The 14,309-nt window shown below is 45.7% G+C and overlaps 1 protein-coding gene across 1 annotated transcript in view; it reads right to left on the bottom strand.

The window, feature by feature from the left end:
- TRPC6 (transient receptor potential cation channel subfamily C member 6) overlaps positions 1 to 14,309 on the bottom strand; it is a 226,089-nt gene that overhangs the window by 66,592 nt on the left and 145,188 nt on the right. Inside the window, exons 3-5 of the mRNA XM_040426299.1 lie at positions 12,784 to 12,972; positions 9,241 to 9,405; positions 6,230 to 6,446 (exon numbers count right to left, since the gene is read on the bottom strand). Of these exons, the coding sequence (XP_040282233.1) occupies positions 6,230 to 6,446; positions 9,241 to 9,405; positions 12,784 to 12,972 (571 nt within the window). The remainder of the gene's footprint in view (positions 1 to 6,229; positions 6,447 to 9,240; positions 9,406 to 12,783; positions 12,973 to 14,309) is intronic.

Here is a 14,309-nt window from a genome sequence, read left to right as displayed (position 1 = left end):
TGTCTGGGAAGTTGAAATCTCCCATTATGACAACTGTACCAGCCTGTGCCGCCCGCTCTATTTGGTTATACTGCTTCTATCTTCTCTGAGATGTTAGGGGGTCTATAGATTACACCAGGTATTATTTTTTCAGTGTTTATATCCCTTTGAACTTCCACCCATAAGGTTTCCACATCCTCACCCACAATTGCCTCTTTCACACTTGTCTTCAGATCACTCCTCACATACAGGAACACACCACCACCTTTTCTATTGACCCAGTCTTTCCTAAATAGTGTAAAACCCTCAATATTAACAGCCCAGTCATGTGAAGAGTCCAGCCATGTCTCAGCCACACCAACTACATCTATGTGTTCTTCTAGTACCATAGCCTCCAGCTCCCCCATTTTGCTAGCTAGAATTCTGGCATTTGTGAAAATACATTTTTAATTACTATTATCTGTAAAGTGAATATCTGGAATTTTTGGGTTACCTTGGTTGATGTTTGTATGTAACAGGTTCTTGTTACCAGCAGCTCTATTTTTCATCCGTTTACAGTTCTGCCCAGTCTACTCCCTACTTTCCTAAGTAACCCCAGCCCCCACTAAATCCCTACTGTCCCCTCCTATATCCCACTCTCTATCTACCCCCCTTATTAGTATGACCCCCCCCCCCCCCCCCAGAAGCCCCAGAATTGTTATTACATTGGGAATGCATGTAGCCACTAACACAGACATGTTAGGAGAGGTGACAGATCCTCTTTAAAGGTGACAGATGACATTGTCACTCTCCAGCAATTATGCAGGACCTTTTAAAGAACATATAAATTGTGTGTGTGGGGAGGGGGGGGGGATAAACATTGTGAGTTACAAATGTATCTTTTAAAAAGTTTCTATGGCAATTCTTCTATTAGCTACTAAAAGAACTATTGCCCATAGGATCTCATGCGATCTAACCCTAGGACATCAAAGCCACCTCTGACATGCACGGAGTTGGTATTACAATCCATTGGCAGACACATATAGCGTAGGGCCCCTGCACATTAACACTGTAGGGGCCCCTTGATCTCCATAGTTATCACTGAGCATCTTCTCTGAGCTATAAAATTAATTAGCTCAATCTCTTATAGGCAATGTAAACATCCTCCTGGACACAAAAATTAGCAATAAATTTGCTGCAAAATCTGCATGATTTCCATCTTGTGCATTGTAAAACCGCAGCATAAACTGACACACTGTAGATGTAAAATCCACATCACATGTCAATTTACAATGCAATTTTTTTTATATTTTGCAGTTTGTATATGATATAGTCCTGATCAAAAGTTTAAGACCACTTGAAAAATGGCAAAAAATCATATTTAGCCTGGCTGGATCTTAACAAGGTTCCAACAAGCAACAAGAAGAAATGGGAGTGAGACAAAACATTTTTTGAGCATTCAATTTAATGAAAACAATGAATAAACTGAAACAGGCTGTTTTTCAGCTGATCAAAAGTTTAGGAACCACGCCTCCAAAAAAAAAATAAACCCCCCCAAAACAGAAATCCAACTTCCAAACATGAACTCAGTAATGAGTAGCTCCGCCATTATTGCTTATCACTTCCAAAATTCGTTTCGGCATGCTTGATGCAAGCGTTTCCATGAGGTGAGTGGGAACATTTCTCCAAGTGGTGAAGACGGCCGCATGAAGGCCATCTACTGTCTGGAACTGTTGTCCATTTTTGTAAACTTCCCTTGCCATCCATCCCCAAAGGTTCTCAATTGGATTTAGATCAGGGGAACACGCAGGATGGGCCAAAAGAGTGATGTTATTCTCCTGGAAGAAGTCCATTCTCCTGCGGGCACAGACGAGGGCCCTCAGTCATGAGGAATGCTCTCTGCAACATCTGGACATAGCCAGCAGCCGTTTGACGCCCCTGCACTTCCTGAAGCTCCATTGTTCCACTGAAGGAAAAAGCACCCCAGACCATTATGGCGCCCCCTCCACTGTGGCGCGTAGAACACATCTCAGGTGGGATCTGCTTGTCATGCCAGTAACGTTGGAAACCATCAGGACCATCAAGGTTACATTTTTTTCTCATCAGAGAATAAAACTTTCTTCCACCTTTGAATGTCCCATGTTTGGTGCTCTCTTGCAAAGTCCAAACGAGCAGTTCTGTGGAGTTCAAGGAGACGAGGTCTTTGAAGACGTTTTTTGTTTTTGAAGCCCTTCAGTCTCAGATGCCGTCTGATGGTTATGGGGCTGCAGTCAGCACCAGTAAGGGCCTAAATTTGGGTCGAGGATCGTCCAGTGTCTTAACGGACAGCCAATTGGATCCTCCGGCTCAGTGCTGATGAAATTTTTTGGGGTCTTCCACTTGACTTTTTTGTTCCATAACCCTCAGGATCATTTAAGAATTTAAGAAATTCCAAATGACTGTCTTACTGCGTCCCACCTCAGCAGCGATGGCGCGCTGTGAGAGACCCTGCTTATGCAGTTCAACAACCCGACCACGTTCAAAAAGGGAGAGTTTTTTTGCCTTTGCCATTACAACTTCTGACTACCTGACAGAAAATGACAATGAATCCACATCTTTGCACAGATTTGGCCTTTTAAAGGCATGTGGTCCTAAACTTTTGATCAGCTGGAAAACAGCCTGTTTCAGTTTATTCGTTGTTTTCATTAAATTAAAGAGGACCTTTCACCTTGAAAAACATTGTGAACTAAGAATGCTGCCATGGAGAGCGGCGCCCGGGGATCTCACTGCACTTACTATTATCCCTGGGCGCCGCTCCGTTCTCCCATTATCCCCTCCGGTATCTTTGCTCACTAAGTTATAGTAGGCGGAGTCTGCCCTTGTCCTGTGGGCGTCTCCTTCTCCTAGGCTGGAGTGCTGGCCAATCGCAGCGCACAGCTCACAGCCTGGAAGAAAAAAACCTCCCAGGCTGTGAGCTGTGCGCTGCGATTGGCCAGCGCTGCAGCCTAGGAGAAGGAGACGCCCACAGGACCAGGGCAGACTCCGCCTACTATAACTTAGTGAGAGAAGATACCGGAGGGGAGAACGGGAGAACTGAGCGGCTCCCGGGGATAATAGTAAGTGCAGTGAGATCCCTGGGCGTCGCTCTCCATGGCAGCATACTTAGTTCACAATGTTTTTCAAGGTGAAAGGTCCTCTTTAAATGCTCAAATTTTTTTTTGTCTCACTCCCATTTCTTCTTGTTGCATGTTGAAGCTCTACTTGGAACCTTGTTAAGATCCAGCCATGCTAAATTAGATTTTTTGCCATTTTTCAAGTGGTCTTAAACTTTTGATCAGGATTGTATTTACCAAAATCTCATCTACATTCTTGATACTGTAAAAAGCATTGTGATCTCGGGGGGACATGCCTATAGACAAGAGGAAGCTGTTTTAAAGGTAATGTGGCCCCCTTACCTAGTGTGATCCTGGGCACCTGCGCAGGTTGCACATATGGTACTGTATGGGCCAGTTCACATAGAGTTTTTGGCACAGATTTTTGCACATTTCCACCTAAAAATCAACTTAAAAATGTGTCTTGTGAACACACCGGGGTGGGCAACCTGCAGCACTCCAGCTGTTGGGAATGCTAGGAATTTTAGTTTCACAACAGCTGGAGTTCTGCAGATTGCCCACCCTATGGTTTCTGTAAGATCTTTAGAAATGTCTCCGTTACCAGCAAAGTCTCAATTGTCATCATCGTCTCCTGAACATCAATACAGTCTAGAGTCCAGGTTACTTGCTCTAGTTTGTTATTCTGAAACTCGGCAGACATGTCACCTCCTCACAGTACATGTTCATCTGATCTTAGGCCACGGTTGGTATTCATAAGGCAGACTGTAATAACCAGCTATGAGTCTAAGTTTACGACTCCATCGGCTTTCTCATTACGAGGAATGGGACACAGAAAAGATTGCCGTTATTTACAGTTCAATGCAATTTATATAGCACTAGTGTTACAAAGAACCAGATCAGAAGCACAGCTCCTAAATATCTGGGGGAGGGGGGCTACTGCTTGTTCCTAGGGTTTTTCTTCATTAAAGGGTTTCTATCACTTCGTTTCACCTATTTAGCTTCCAGACACTAGCGATCCGCTAGTGTCTGCTCTATCTAACCATCCTAATATAAGAGCTTATTGTCCTGCCGTTTAGCTAAAAAAATAACTTATATAGATATGCAAATGAGCCTCTAGGTGCTATGGGGGCGTGATTAGCACCTAGAGGCTCCGTCTACCTTAACAAACTGCCGCCGCCCAGCGCGTCCCTCCAGCCCGCCCATCTCCTCCGGAATGCGATGCTCCTCGTATTCGGCGCATGCGCAGTGAATGTCTGATCGCTTCCCTGCTCAGACATCTCCACTGCGCCTGCGCCGATGACGTCATAGTGCTCCGAGGAACAGGCGCAGTGGAGATGTCTGAGCAGGGAAGCGATCAGACATTCACTGCGCATGCGCAGAACAGAGACGCGCACGGAGAGGATCGCTTCAGCTGGAGATGGGCGGGCTGGAGGGACGCGCTGGGCGGCGGCAGTTTGTTAAGGTAGACGGAGCCTCTAGGTGCTAATCACGCCCCCATAGCACCTAGAGGCTCATTTGCATATCTATATAAGTTATTTTTTTAGCTAAACGGCAGGACAATAAGCTCTTATATTAGGATGGTTAGATAAAGCAGACACTAGCGGATCGCTAGTGTCTGAAAGCTAAATAGGTGAAACAAAGTGATAGAAACCCTTTAATGTTCTGCTATGGAACCTGATCTTCCATGTTACTAATGAGTGACTAAAAACCAGGATATTGCACCGAGTAATTCTGCAGTTGTTGTGGACCTGGCGTCGAGAATACAGTTTTGCAGCAGATACAGATGCATCCTTCTTTACCTTTCCTCTTGGCTCGACATGTGTGGAGTGAGATGACCAGCTTTAAAAGGGTTTTCCAAGATTTTAATACTGATGGTCTATTCTCAGGATAGGTCATCAGTATCTGATCGGTGGGGATCCGACACCCAGGACCCCCGCTGATCAGCTGTTTGAGAAGGCAACGGTGTTCATGTGAGTGCTGCGGCCTTCTCTCAGCTCACCAGGCACAGCGCTGTACATTGTATAGCGGCTGTGCTTGGCATCGCAGCTCAGTCCCATTCACTTCAATGGGGCAGAGCTGTTCCTAGGCCACGTGAACAATGAACGTGTCATCACTGGCTTAGAAAAAGCTGTGAAAAGGTAGCAGAGCTAACAGGAGCGCTTCGGTGGGGTTCCCGGGTGCCAATCAGATACTGATAATAACCTATCGTGAGGGTTAAAATCTCTGAAAACCCCTTTAAAAAAAAGAATGATTATGTGATACTCTGTCATGAGTTGTTTATGTTAAATGTATCTGCATATGGCCACCCAGTGGTTGTGATGTGAACTGCAGCTCCTACAACAGCATTTTGCAATAATGTAATGAATATCATGAGAAATTGGAGTCCAAGTTGTCCAGGATTTTTATATTAATTGGCCTATTCCTAGAATAGGCCATCAATATCAGTTCGACAGGGGTGCGACAACCCTCACTTCCGCCAATCAGCTGTTTGGGAGCAGATCTAGCACCAGCAGTAGGCGCCAGGACTACAAGCTCTGTCCACTCTGTACTGGCCAGAGCTGGTTATTGCATCACTGCGGCCAGTCACTTTAATGGGAGCAGCGCAGCAGTAACCAGATCCGACCCCTATGCAATGGAAAGAGGGGTGTAGTTCCGGCACTAATTTCTATGCTACTCAGAGACGGATAATCATCTAGTACTATTCAGGGTGCAAATGTGAGTTTGATGGAGCCCTAGAGAAAGAGGGTCCTTTGGTCACCACTTTAAAGGGTTGAGAAAAACCTGTGGCCTCCAGGTGCTAAAAGGTTAATGAAAAAAATGGTGTTGGGTGTCCTGTTGCAGGTAGTTAGGAGTCTGATGGTGCCAAGCAGTAAATAGCGGTGGACTTATTTCTAGCTCTGCTATGGACTCAGATTTTTCCTTTAGACCACTGGTTTAGATGCATAAGTCTGCATTGGGGCTGCATACACAAAAGACCAGGAGATTCTTAATTAAAGCGCGGTCGCACAGTAGAGAATTAAAAAGAGAATTAAAAAGCACACTGAAGACACTCTGACATTCAGAAGGAAAAATCTAAGCGTTGGTCACTTGGCCTTTCCCTGCTCTTATAATGAACGGTCAGAGATTCTAAAAATAATTGACGCATTGAGCACTTGGGAACGGAAAAAAAAAATCTTTACCTATTACCCAGGAGATAATGAGTAATTCCATCCAGGAGAAGCAAGACGTTTTCATCCTAAATAGCTGCTTTGCATTATCTGTGATGCTTTCGTTAGGAAGGATCTTGGTGCCTTCGAATCTGTCGGCTGCATTCATCACTAGCAGACCAAGGAAAATAGTAAATGAGGCCGCGTGAGCTACAAACTTCATGAAAGGTCCACGCATTATCTTACCAAGCTGCAAAAGACAAGATATCGTATCACATAAACCAGAGAACCCAATACACAATTATCACTCATACATTATGTATTCTCCATGACAGAATAACATTACTACGGCAAGACATATTTTGCTGTGTTTTAAGCATAAATATACCTCTTTTAAGACAGTTTTGGCTACCCTGTGTCTCCTTTTGTGCTACTGCTAATCTGTGCTGCTAGAAGAGGGCTCTGGATAGAGTCAGTCTCCTTCCCCCTCTGGCAGCAGACAATATAGTCTCTTCATATGTCCAAGTCTACTTTCCCCTCTGGCAGCTGACAATATAGTCCCTTCTTATGTCCAAGTCTATCTCCCCTTTCTAGCAACAGACAATATAGTCCCTTCTTATGTGCAAGTCTCCTTCCCCCTCTGGCAGCAGATAATATAGTCTCTTCTTACGCCCAAGCCTCCTTAACCCTCTGGAAGCTGACAATATAGTCCTTTCTTATGTCCAAGTCTGCCTACTCATCTGGCAGCATACAATATACTCCCTTTTTATGTCCAAATCTCCTTCCCCCTCTGGCAGCAGACAATATAGTCACTTCTTACATCCAAGTCCCCTTCCCCCTCTGGCAACTGACAATATAGTCCCTTCTTATGTCCGAGTCTCTTTCACGCTCTGGAAGCTGACACCCCACAGAGGGAGTCTTAGCAACTATCTTGCCATGCTACTACAGAGTTTCTGCTCCTCTGACAAGCAGGGCAGAAAGCTATTTCTATTGGCTGTATGCAGAGACGATCCTATGGTGGGGTGGGGGGGTTAGTGACTGAGTGTGTGTGACGAGCAAGCATTACGCTTAGTAGCAGGACATGCACAGTGCTATCCACTTTGAACACCAGGTGACACCATACTATGTAAGCCAATGCCATAGCAAGTAAATGGCAAATTTTGTTGTCAATTTTGCATGATATACACAATGAATGACATAATTAATGGTTTCTCATCCCTTATAAAGGGTCTTCATAGGTATGGCTAGAAAATGTGCCTCCAAATGTTGAGGACCCCACTGATTGCTAGAATAAAGGGGTTGCAGCAACCTGTGGAGCATTGTGGCTCTCCTAAAATTTTTCCAGCACAGAAGCCATTATTATTCATGTGTTGTGCAGGCATTGCAACTCAGCCCAGCTACAGACAGCATGATCATGTCCTAACCATACTTCGTCACATCCTTTAAAAAAAAAAAAAAAAAAAACACAACACCATTTTTTTTTATAAAAAGAAAGGATATATGAGCAAGGGCGCACCTTCAATGAGGCCAGGTGAGGCGACTGCCTCAGGCGGCTAGACCTAGAGACAAGAGGGGGCAGTGGCAGGGCCATGAGAAATTAGTGGTACCATTGTGGAAGTGCTCATCTCTCTATATTCATGTGCATCACAGTATGCCTTTATCACTTTTTGCCTCAGGCAGCAGAAAGGCTAGGTGCACCCCTGCATATGGGTTCCAGAACTACCAGATGATCCTTGTAGTACATAGATGGCCCAGCTGCTTATCCTGCTGTGACCTGCATGGAAGCGACTGTATGGAAAGTAGCCTTACTATTAGATGTTTGATGACTGACGGGGCTAGATGGGTGCTGGATACTATGGAGATCCCGTTAAAGGGGGTCTGTTACCTAATCTGAGCCTTTTAGACCGCTCAGATCAGGTTATAGACTTCTTTGCCCTCATTACAATGGTACCTTTATTTGTTCTGTCCCTTACCGAGATCTTCAAAGCCTTATTAACCTTATGCTAATGAGGCCTGGCAAGTGCCCAGGGGCGGCGTTACTGCAGCAAGTGCCCAGGCCCCTCGGCGATGTGCCCATGAAAACCACACCTCTTTCACCCCTCTGGCTTGCCCTTGTTTCCTATTATTACCTCTCCTCTCCATCCAAGATCTTGCGCCTGCGCTGCTCCACACTTGTCCCGTTCCTGCGCACTGCTGTGCCCATTGTGGGAGGGAGAGGAGGAGGTAATAATAGCAAACAAGGACAGAGAAGTGAAAGAGGTGTGGTTTTCTGGGCACATCGCCGAGGGTCCTGGGCACTTGCTGCAGTAACGCCGCCCCTGGGCACTTCCGAACCTCATTACCATAACGTTAAAAGTCTTTTTTTTTTATATCTCGGCGAGGGACAGAACAAATAAAGGTACTATTGTAATGAGGGCAAAGGAGTCTATAACCTGATCTGAGCGGTCTAAAAATTGAAGTTCTCATATCACATACATGCATGAGAGAAAATCACACTGGTAAAAACCCATGATCTTGGACCATCCTTCATTTCCAGAACCTCAAGTCTCTCTAGTTGTTATGATAAAAGCTGCTTCCAGTAACCAGGGGAGAAGCTGGATGACAACCTGGTTTCCCTAGATTTGACTGCACATGCACCCTTACAGAACCTTTAACACTTGTATCTGTAGGCAATGAGTGGGAGCGGCACCCTGCACCGGGCTGCCTACGTCATGCCACAGGCGCCCGGCCTACCTCGCTGGATGACAGCATGCTTATTTCCAGACTTCCTCTCAAAAGCCAAGGCACCTAAACAAGTGATGAGCATTTATTAGCGCAGATAGGGCCTCTTGTAACATATGCTGCAAATCAGTCGGCACTGCAGGTGTAGCGTGGCGGTGCATTGGCGCCCCATGAAAAAAGTTTGACAAAGGCACAGTTCAGTGCCGAAACGCGTCACAGATATTGTTAGGTGGCAATAAGGAAGAATATTTACAAGACTGCGAACAGCGAGTGCCGGTCCTTTATTGCATTGAGTGCCTCTTGTAACGTGAGAAAATGATTACCTTGCTGCAAGGTGCGACCCAGTAAACCATGGCAAGAAATGGTAACCCGACTGCTACAGCCAGAACAACCAGAAATTTCACTGCTGTGGTCTGCTGACGCAAACCGGATAGATTTTCATACCAGATGGAAAGAAGTTGCTGCTGACAATTGGGATGAGCCACAAACTAAAAGACAAAATATAAATACAACATATTAATTTATAAAGATATTAAACAGGTTTTCGAGATAGATATTGATGGACTATCTTCGGGAGAGGTCTTCAACATCAGATCAGCTGGGGCCTGAAACCCGGAACCCACACCCATCCGTTGTTTCGAGCAGCTGCTGGTACCAGAAACGATGCAGCGGATTGAAGGCTTTGTCCACTTTCTAACTTCAGGCGCTGGCGTACTGTAGCTCGGCTCCCATTTATTTGAATGCTACATGCAGACCTCCCAAGTGTCCCTATTTTGGAGCGACAGTCCCTCTTTTTGACCCAAGTCCCCCTCTTTGCTCATTAAATGCCCCTCCTTTTGATCGGAGGTATAGATTTGCATTAATACATTCACAATATTGAGCCAGAAAGTGTTTCTCCGGCTCCTCTCTGAATATTAGAGCCCGTTTTATATATTATTTCATTATTTAATGCAGTTGGGATTTTAGAAATTTCTATATTCAGATTATTTTTGCGCTATTTTGGAAGAGAAAACTATTGAAGTGCAGGAAAAATGTCTCTTTCACACAATGAACCATAAGTGTGCCTCTTTGACCGTGCGTGTTGGGAGGTATGGGTAAGGGTGAGTTCAAACTTCAGTTATTTGGTCAGTTATTCCCATCAGTTTTAGTCAGCCAACTCAGAGAGAAGGTGTAATGGAAAGATCTGCTCCTATTCCTTGTTTTTGACCTAGATCTAGTTTTGGCTCACAATAACTGATGGAAATAACTGACCAAATAAGGCTACTCACACTTGCGGCAGAGTGATCCGGCAAGCAGTTCCATCGCCGGAACTGCCTGCCGGATCCGGCAAAACGTATGCCAACTGATGGCATTTGTAAGACTGATCCGGATCCTGATCAATCTTAAAAATGCCTGATCAGCCTGATCAGGCATTGAGCTCTTTTGACAGAACTCAGTGCTGGAAAAGAAAAACGCTAGTGTGAAAGTACCCTTACTGAAGTGTGAACACGTCCTAAATGAGTTGCAGTATCCCGACATGGCCACCACACAGTGGACAGAGCCTTCTTCTTCTGGTTTCATCCACTGCATAGTTTCTGACACCTACAGCTGCCCAATACAGCTGATCGATGGAGGCAGGTGTTCCCGTGATCGGATTTGGACCCCAGTAGTTAAAGCCCCAAATCTGGATAAAGGAGAAGTGTTGTTTTGGGGAAAACCCTTTTCTCAGAGGATGGTCTAAGGATTTAGAGGCAGAACCTACACCTAAGGGCTCATGCACATGGCCGTTGATCAGCCATTCCGTGCATTGGGAACAGCAATTTGCGGTCCCCAATGCACGGGCAACATCCGTGCGTATTTCGCAGATGGATCTAGGCCCATTCAACTTGAATGGGTCCGTGATCCATCCACACTGCAAAAAAATAGAACAAATTTAGTTTTTAAAGTTCTGGAATGTATTGGATAATGCTGTCAGTGGAAGGGTTACATAGCTTCAAAAATCAATATAATGCTATTCGACCCCATCAGTGCTGGGAGGTCAGGACGGGCTGCAGACTCACCCAGCGAGTCTGGAGTGTGGAATTTGTTTGGCTGATAGAGACTTTACTGCAGTGAAGGGACATTGGTAAGACACCTTCCACTTTGGACATGGTTTGGCCCACCGTATCTTAATCCCCATCCTGGTCTATATCCATATATAACTCTCTGGGAAGATTTGCACTGAGAATTATTTGGAATTGTGTTTTGATACTGTTGGATGTCCTACAACTCCCATTCTACACTTTAGTAAAGAGAGACATTTATCTTCTACAACTGGCCTGGTCACTGACTCCAGCACTATTTGCTGGCCACAGCACCTTCATCTCCTGTGGTCCACCTGTACAACACTCATAACACGAAGGGCACCTCAACTATAAACAGGCAGAAGCCCCAACATCAAAGCATGCCCTGAAGGAAGAAAAGTTGTGTCCTTCTATCACTGCTCTGGCCCCAGGAAGAATCAGTCTAAGGCTAGGTCTACACGACGACATTTTTCGTGCGACATTTTGTTGCACCTATGTCGCACGACAATTTTTATAATGATAGTCTATGGTATCGCAATGTGACATGCTGCGACTGCGACGCGACAGTCGCAAAAAATCCATTCAAGACACCATAGACCAGGGGTCAGCAACCTTCGGCACTCCAGCTGTGGTGAAACTTCGACTCCCAGGATGCACACTAGCTTAGCTGTTTTCAAAACTCCCATAGAAGTGAATGGAGCATCCTGGGAGTTGTAGTTTCACCACATCTGGAGTGCCGAAGGTTGCTGACCACTGCCATAGACTATCATTATAAAAAATTGTCGCGCGACATTGCTGCGACAAAATGTCACGCGACAAATGTTGCTGTGTAGTTGTGCCCTATCTGTCGCGCGACACATGTCGTCGTGTAGACCTAGCCTAAGGCCTTTTTCACACGAGCATGACGGATTAGATCCGGATGCGTTCAGGGTGCATTCAGTGATAACCGCGCGATTTTGATTGCATGTGCAGTCCGTTTTGTATGCGATTGCATTGCGTTATTGCATTTTTTTTCTGCGTGGGTGCAATGCGTTTTGATGCATTTTTCATAAAAAACTGAAGGTTTACAAACAACATCTCTTAGCAACTATCCATGAAAAACACATCGCATCCGCACTTGCTTGCGGATGCAATGCGTTTTTCACGCAACCCCATTAACTTCTTTGGGGCCAGGGCTGCGTGAAAAACACAGAATACAGAACATGCTGTGATTTTCACGCGACGCACAAGTGATGAGTGAAAAACAACGCTCATGTTCACAGACCCATTGAAATGAATGGGTCAGGATTCAGTGCGGGTGCTATGCGTTCACGTCACGCGTTGCACCCGCGTGGAAAAACTCGCTCGTGTGAAAGGGGCCTAAGGATTGCCACTGTGAATGATTATTGCAGCCAGAGCCACTTCCACTGCCATCCTTTACTTCTCTTCTCCAGGGCTTGCTGCACATGTACCCCAAGATAGGGGTGTTTGTAAGTATGTGACTGCTGGGTGGTGTGACTGCTGGGATTGCAAATTGTAAATATGTAATTTATAGTAACTTTTTAAAGTGGCATTTCCATCTAGGAAACTGACCTATCTCCAGAAACGGGACCCCCGAAGTGAACAGAGAGCAGCCGCCTATGTACATCTACCACTATGGGAGTACGGAGGCTGATAAATCTCCGCAGTAGTGTTCAATCAAACCACCAAGGTGACTTGGCAAATTCCCAAGGCTTATCTAAGCAAGAGTTAAAAAACAGACCTTTGCCTGCCAACAAAACTGCCATGACTCAAAACAGTTTTCCTAAAAATATACTATAATAATTGAAGGAACGTTAAGCCTACCTTTTTGACTTCATACTTAATAGCGAGCTTTAATCGGCAGAGGCTCGGCCGGCTGTTGGCTTCTTCAGAGCTGTGGTTCATGTCTACATCACCATTTAATATCGCTTCCACCTCCTCTGTGTTTCTGCACAAATCAAGAAGTCCAACAACAAAGTCCTTGCATTGCATAGACAATTTTTTGTAGTCATTCTAAAAAACACGTAAAACATATTGGAACATATAGTCAAAACATGCATAGTAATAAGGGCAGCTTATCAAAGGTTCCTGCTCATCCAGTGTGCCCGATCTTTTAAAATGATTAAAGGGGTTGTAGGACAAGTCATCGATGTCTGATCAGAGGGGGTCCAGCTCCCGTCACCTATGCTGATTAGCTGTTGGAGGGGCCCACGGCACCTGGTTGAGCGCTGCAGCCTATTTCTCATTCTGGGACGTCACGTTCATTGGTCACATGGCCTTTGAGCAGCTCGGTCCCTTTTAAAGGAGTTCTCCGGGCACCCCCACCAATCAGCTGTTGAGGAGGCCTCCACACTCCCAAGAGCAAGGCGGCCTCCTCGCAGCTCACCAAGCACAGCGCCGTACATTGTATAGTGGCTGTGCTTGGTATTGCAGCTCAGCCCCATTCACTTGAATGGGACCGACCAATGTGATGAAGGGACACCGGGCTCACAGTGCAACATGGTCCCTTTGTACAGCTGATTAGCAAGAGTTAAAGGGCTTCTGTCAGCCCACTAAACCTTTTTTTTTTTTTTGCTTACTTATAATCCCTACACTGCGATTTATGGCTACATGATCAAATTAATCATTTTGGTCCTGTAGATTTAGTTTAAAACAAGCTTTAAAAATATGCTAATTACCTTGCTACCAGCAAGTAGGGCGGCTACTTGCTGGTAGCAGCCGCATCCTCCGATCCTAATGACGCCCCCTCTGCATTGTGATTGACAGGGCCAGGGAACGGAATCGTTCTCTGCTGGCCCTGCCTGTTTGCATTTAAAATCTTGCGCCTGCGCCGCGGCCGTACCTGTCTTCAATTGGCGCAGGCGCACTGAGAGGCGGCCGCTGGCTCGAACGCTCTATCCTCAATGCGCCTGCGCCGATGACGTCACATCTACACCCGGCGCAGGCGCATTGAGGATGGAGCGGCCGCCTCTCAGTGCGCCTGCGCCAATTGAAGACAGGTACGGCCGCGGCGCAGGCGCAAGATTTTAAATGCAAACAGGCAGGGCCAGCAGAGAACGATTCCGTTCCCTGGCCCTGTCAATCACAATGCGGAGGGGGCGTCATTAGGATCGGAGGATGCGGCTGCTACCAGCAAGTAGCCGCCCTACTTGCTGGTAGCAAGGTAATTAGCATATTTTTAAAGCTTGTTTTAAACTAAATCTACAGGACCAAAATGATTAATTTGATCATGTAGCCATAAATCGCAGTGTAGGGATTATAAGTAAGCAAAAAAAAAAAGGTTTAGTGGGCTGACAGAAGCCATTTAAGGAGTCGGACCCCTGTCAATCTCATATTGTGACCTATACTGA

This window comes from Bufo bufo, chromosome 3 (assembly GCF_905171765.1).
Source record: "Bufo bufo chromosome 3, aBufBuf1.1, whole genome shotgun sequence".
NCBI lineage: Eukaryota > Metazoa > Chordata > Amphibia > Anura > Bufonidae > Bufo > Bufo bufo.
The sequence above is the reverse complement of the archived record's forward strand: the minus strand, read 5'-3'. Positions and strand labels throughout refer to the sequence as shown.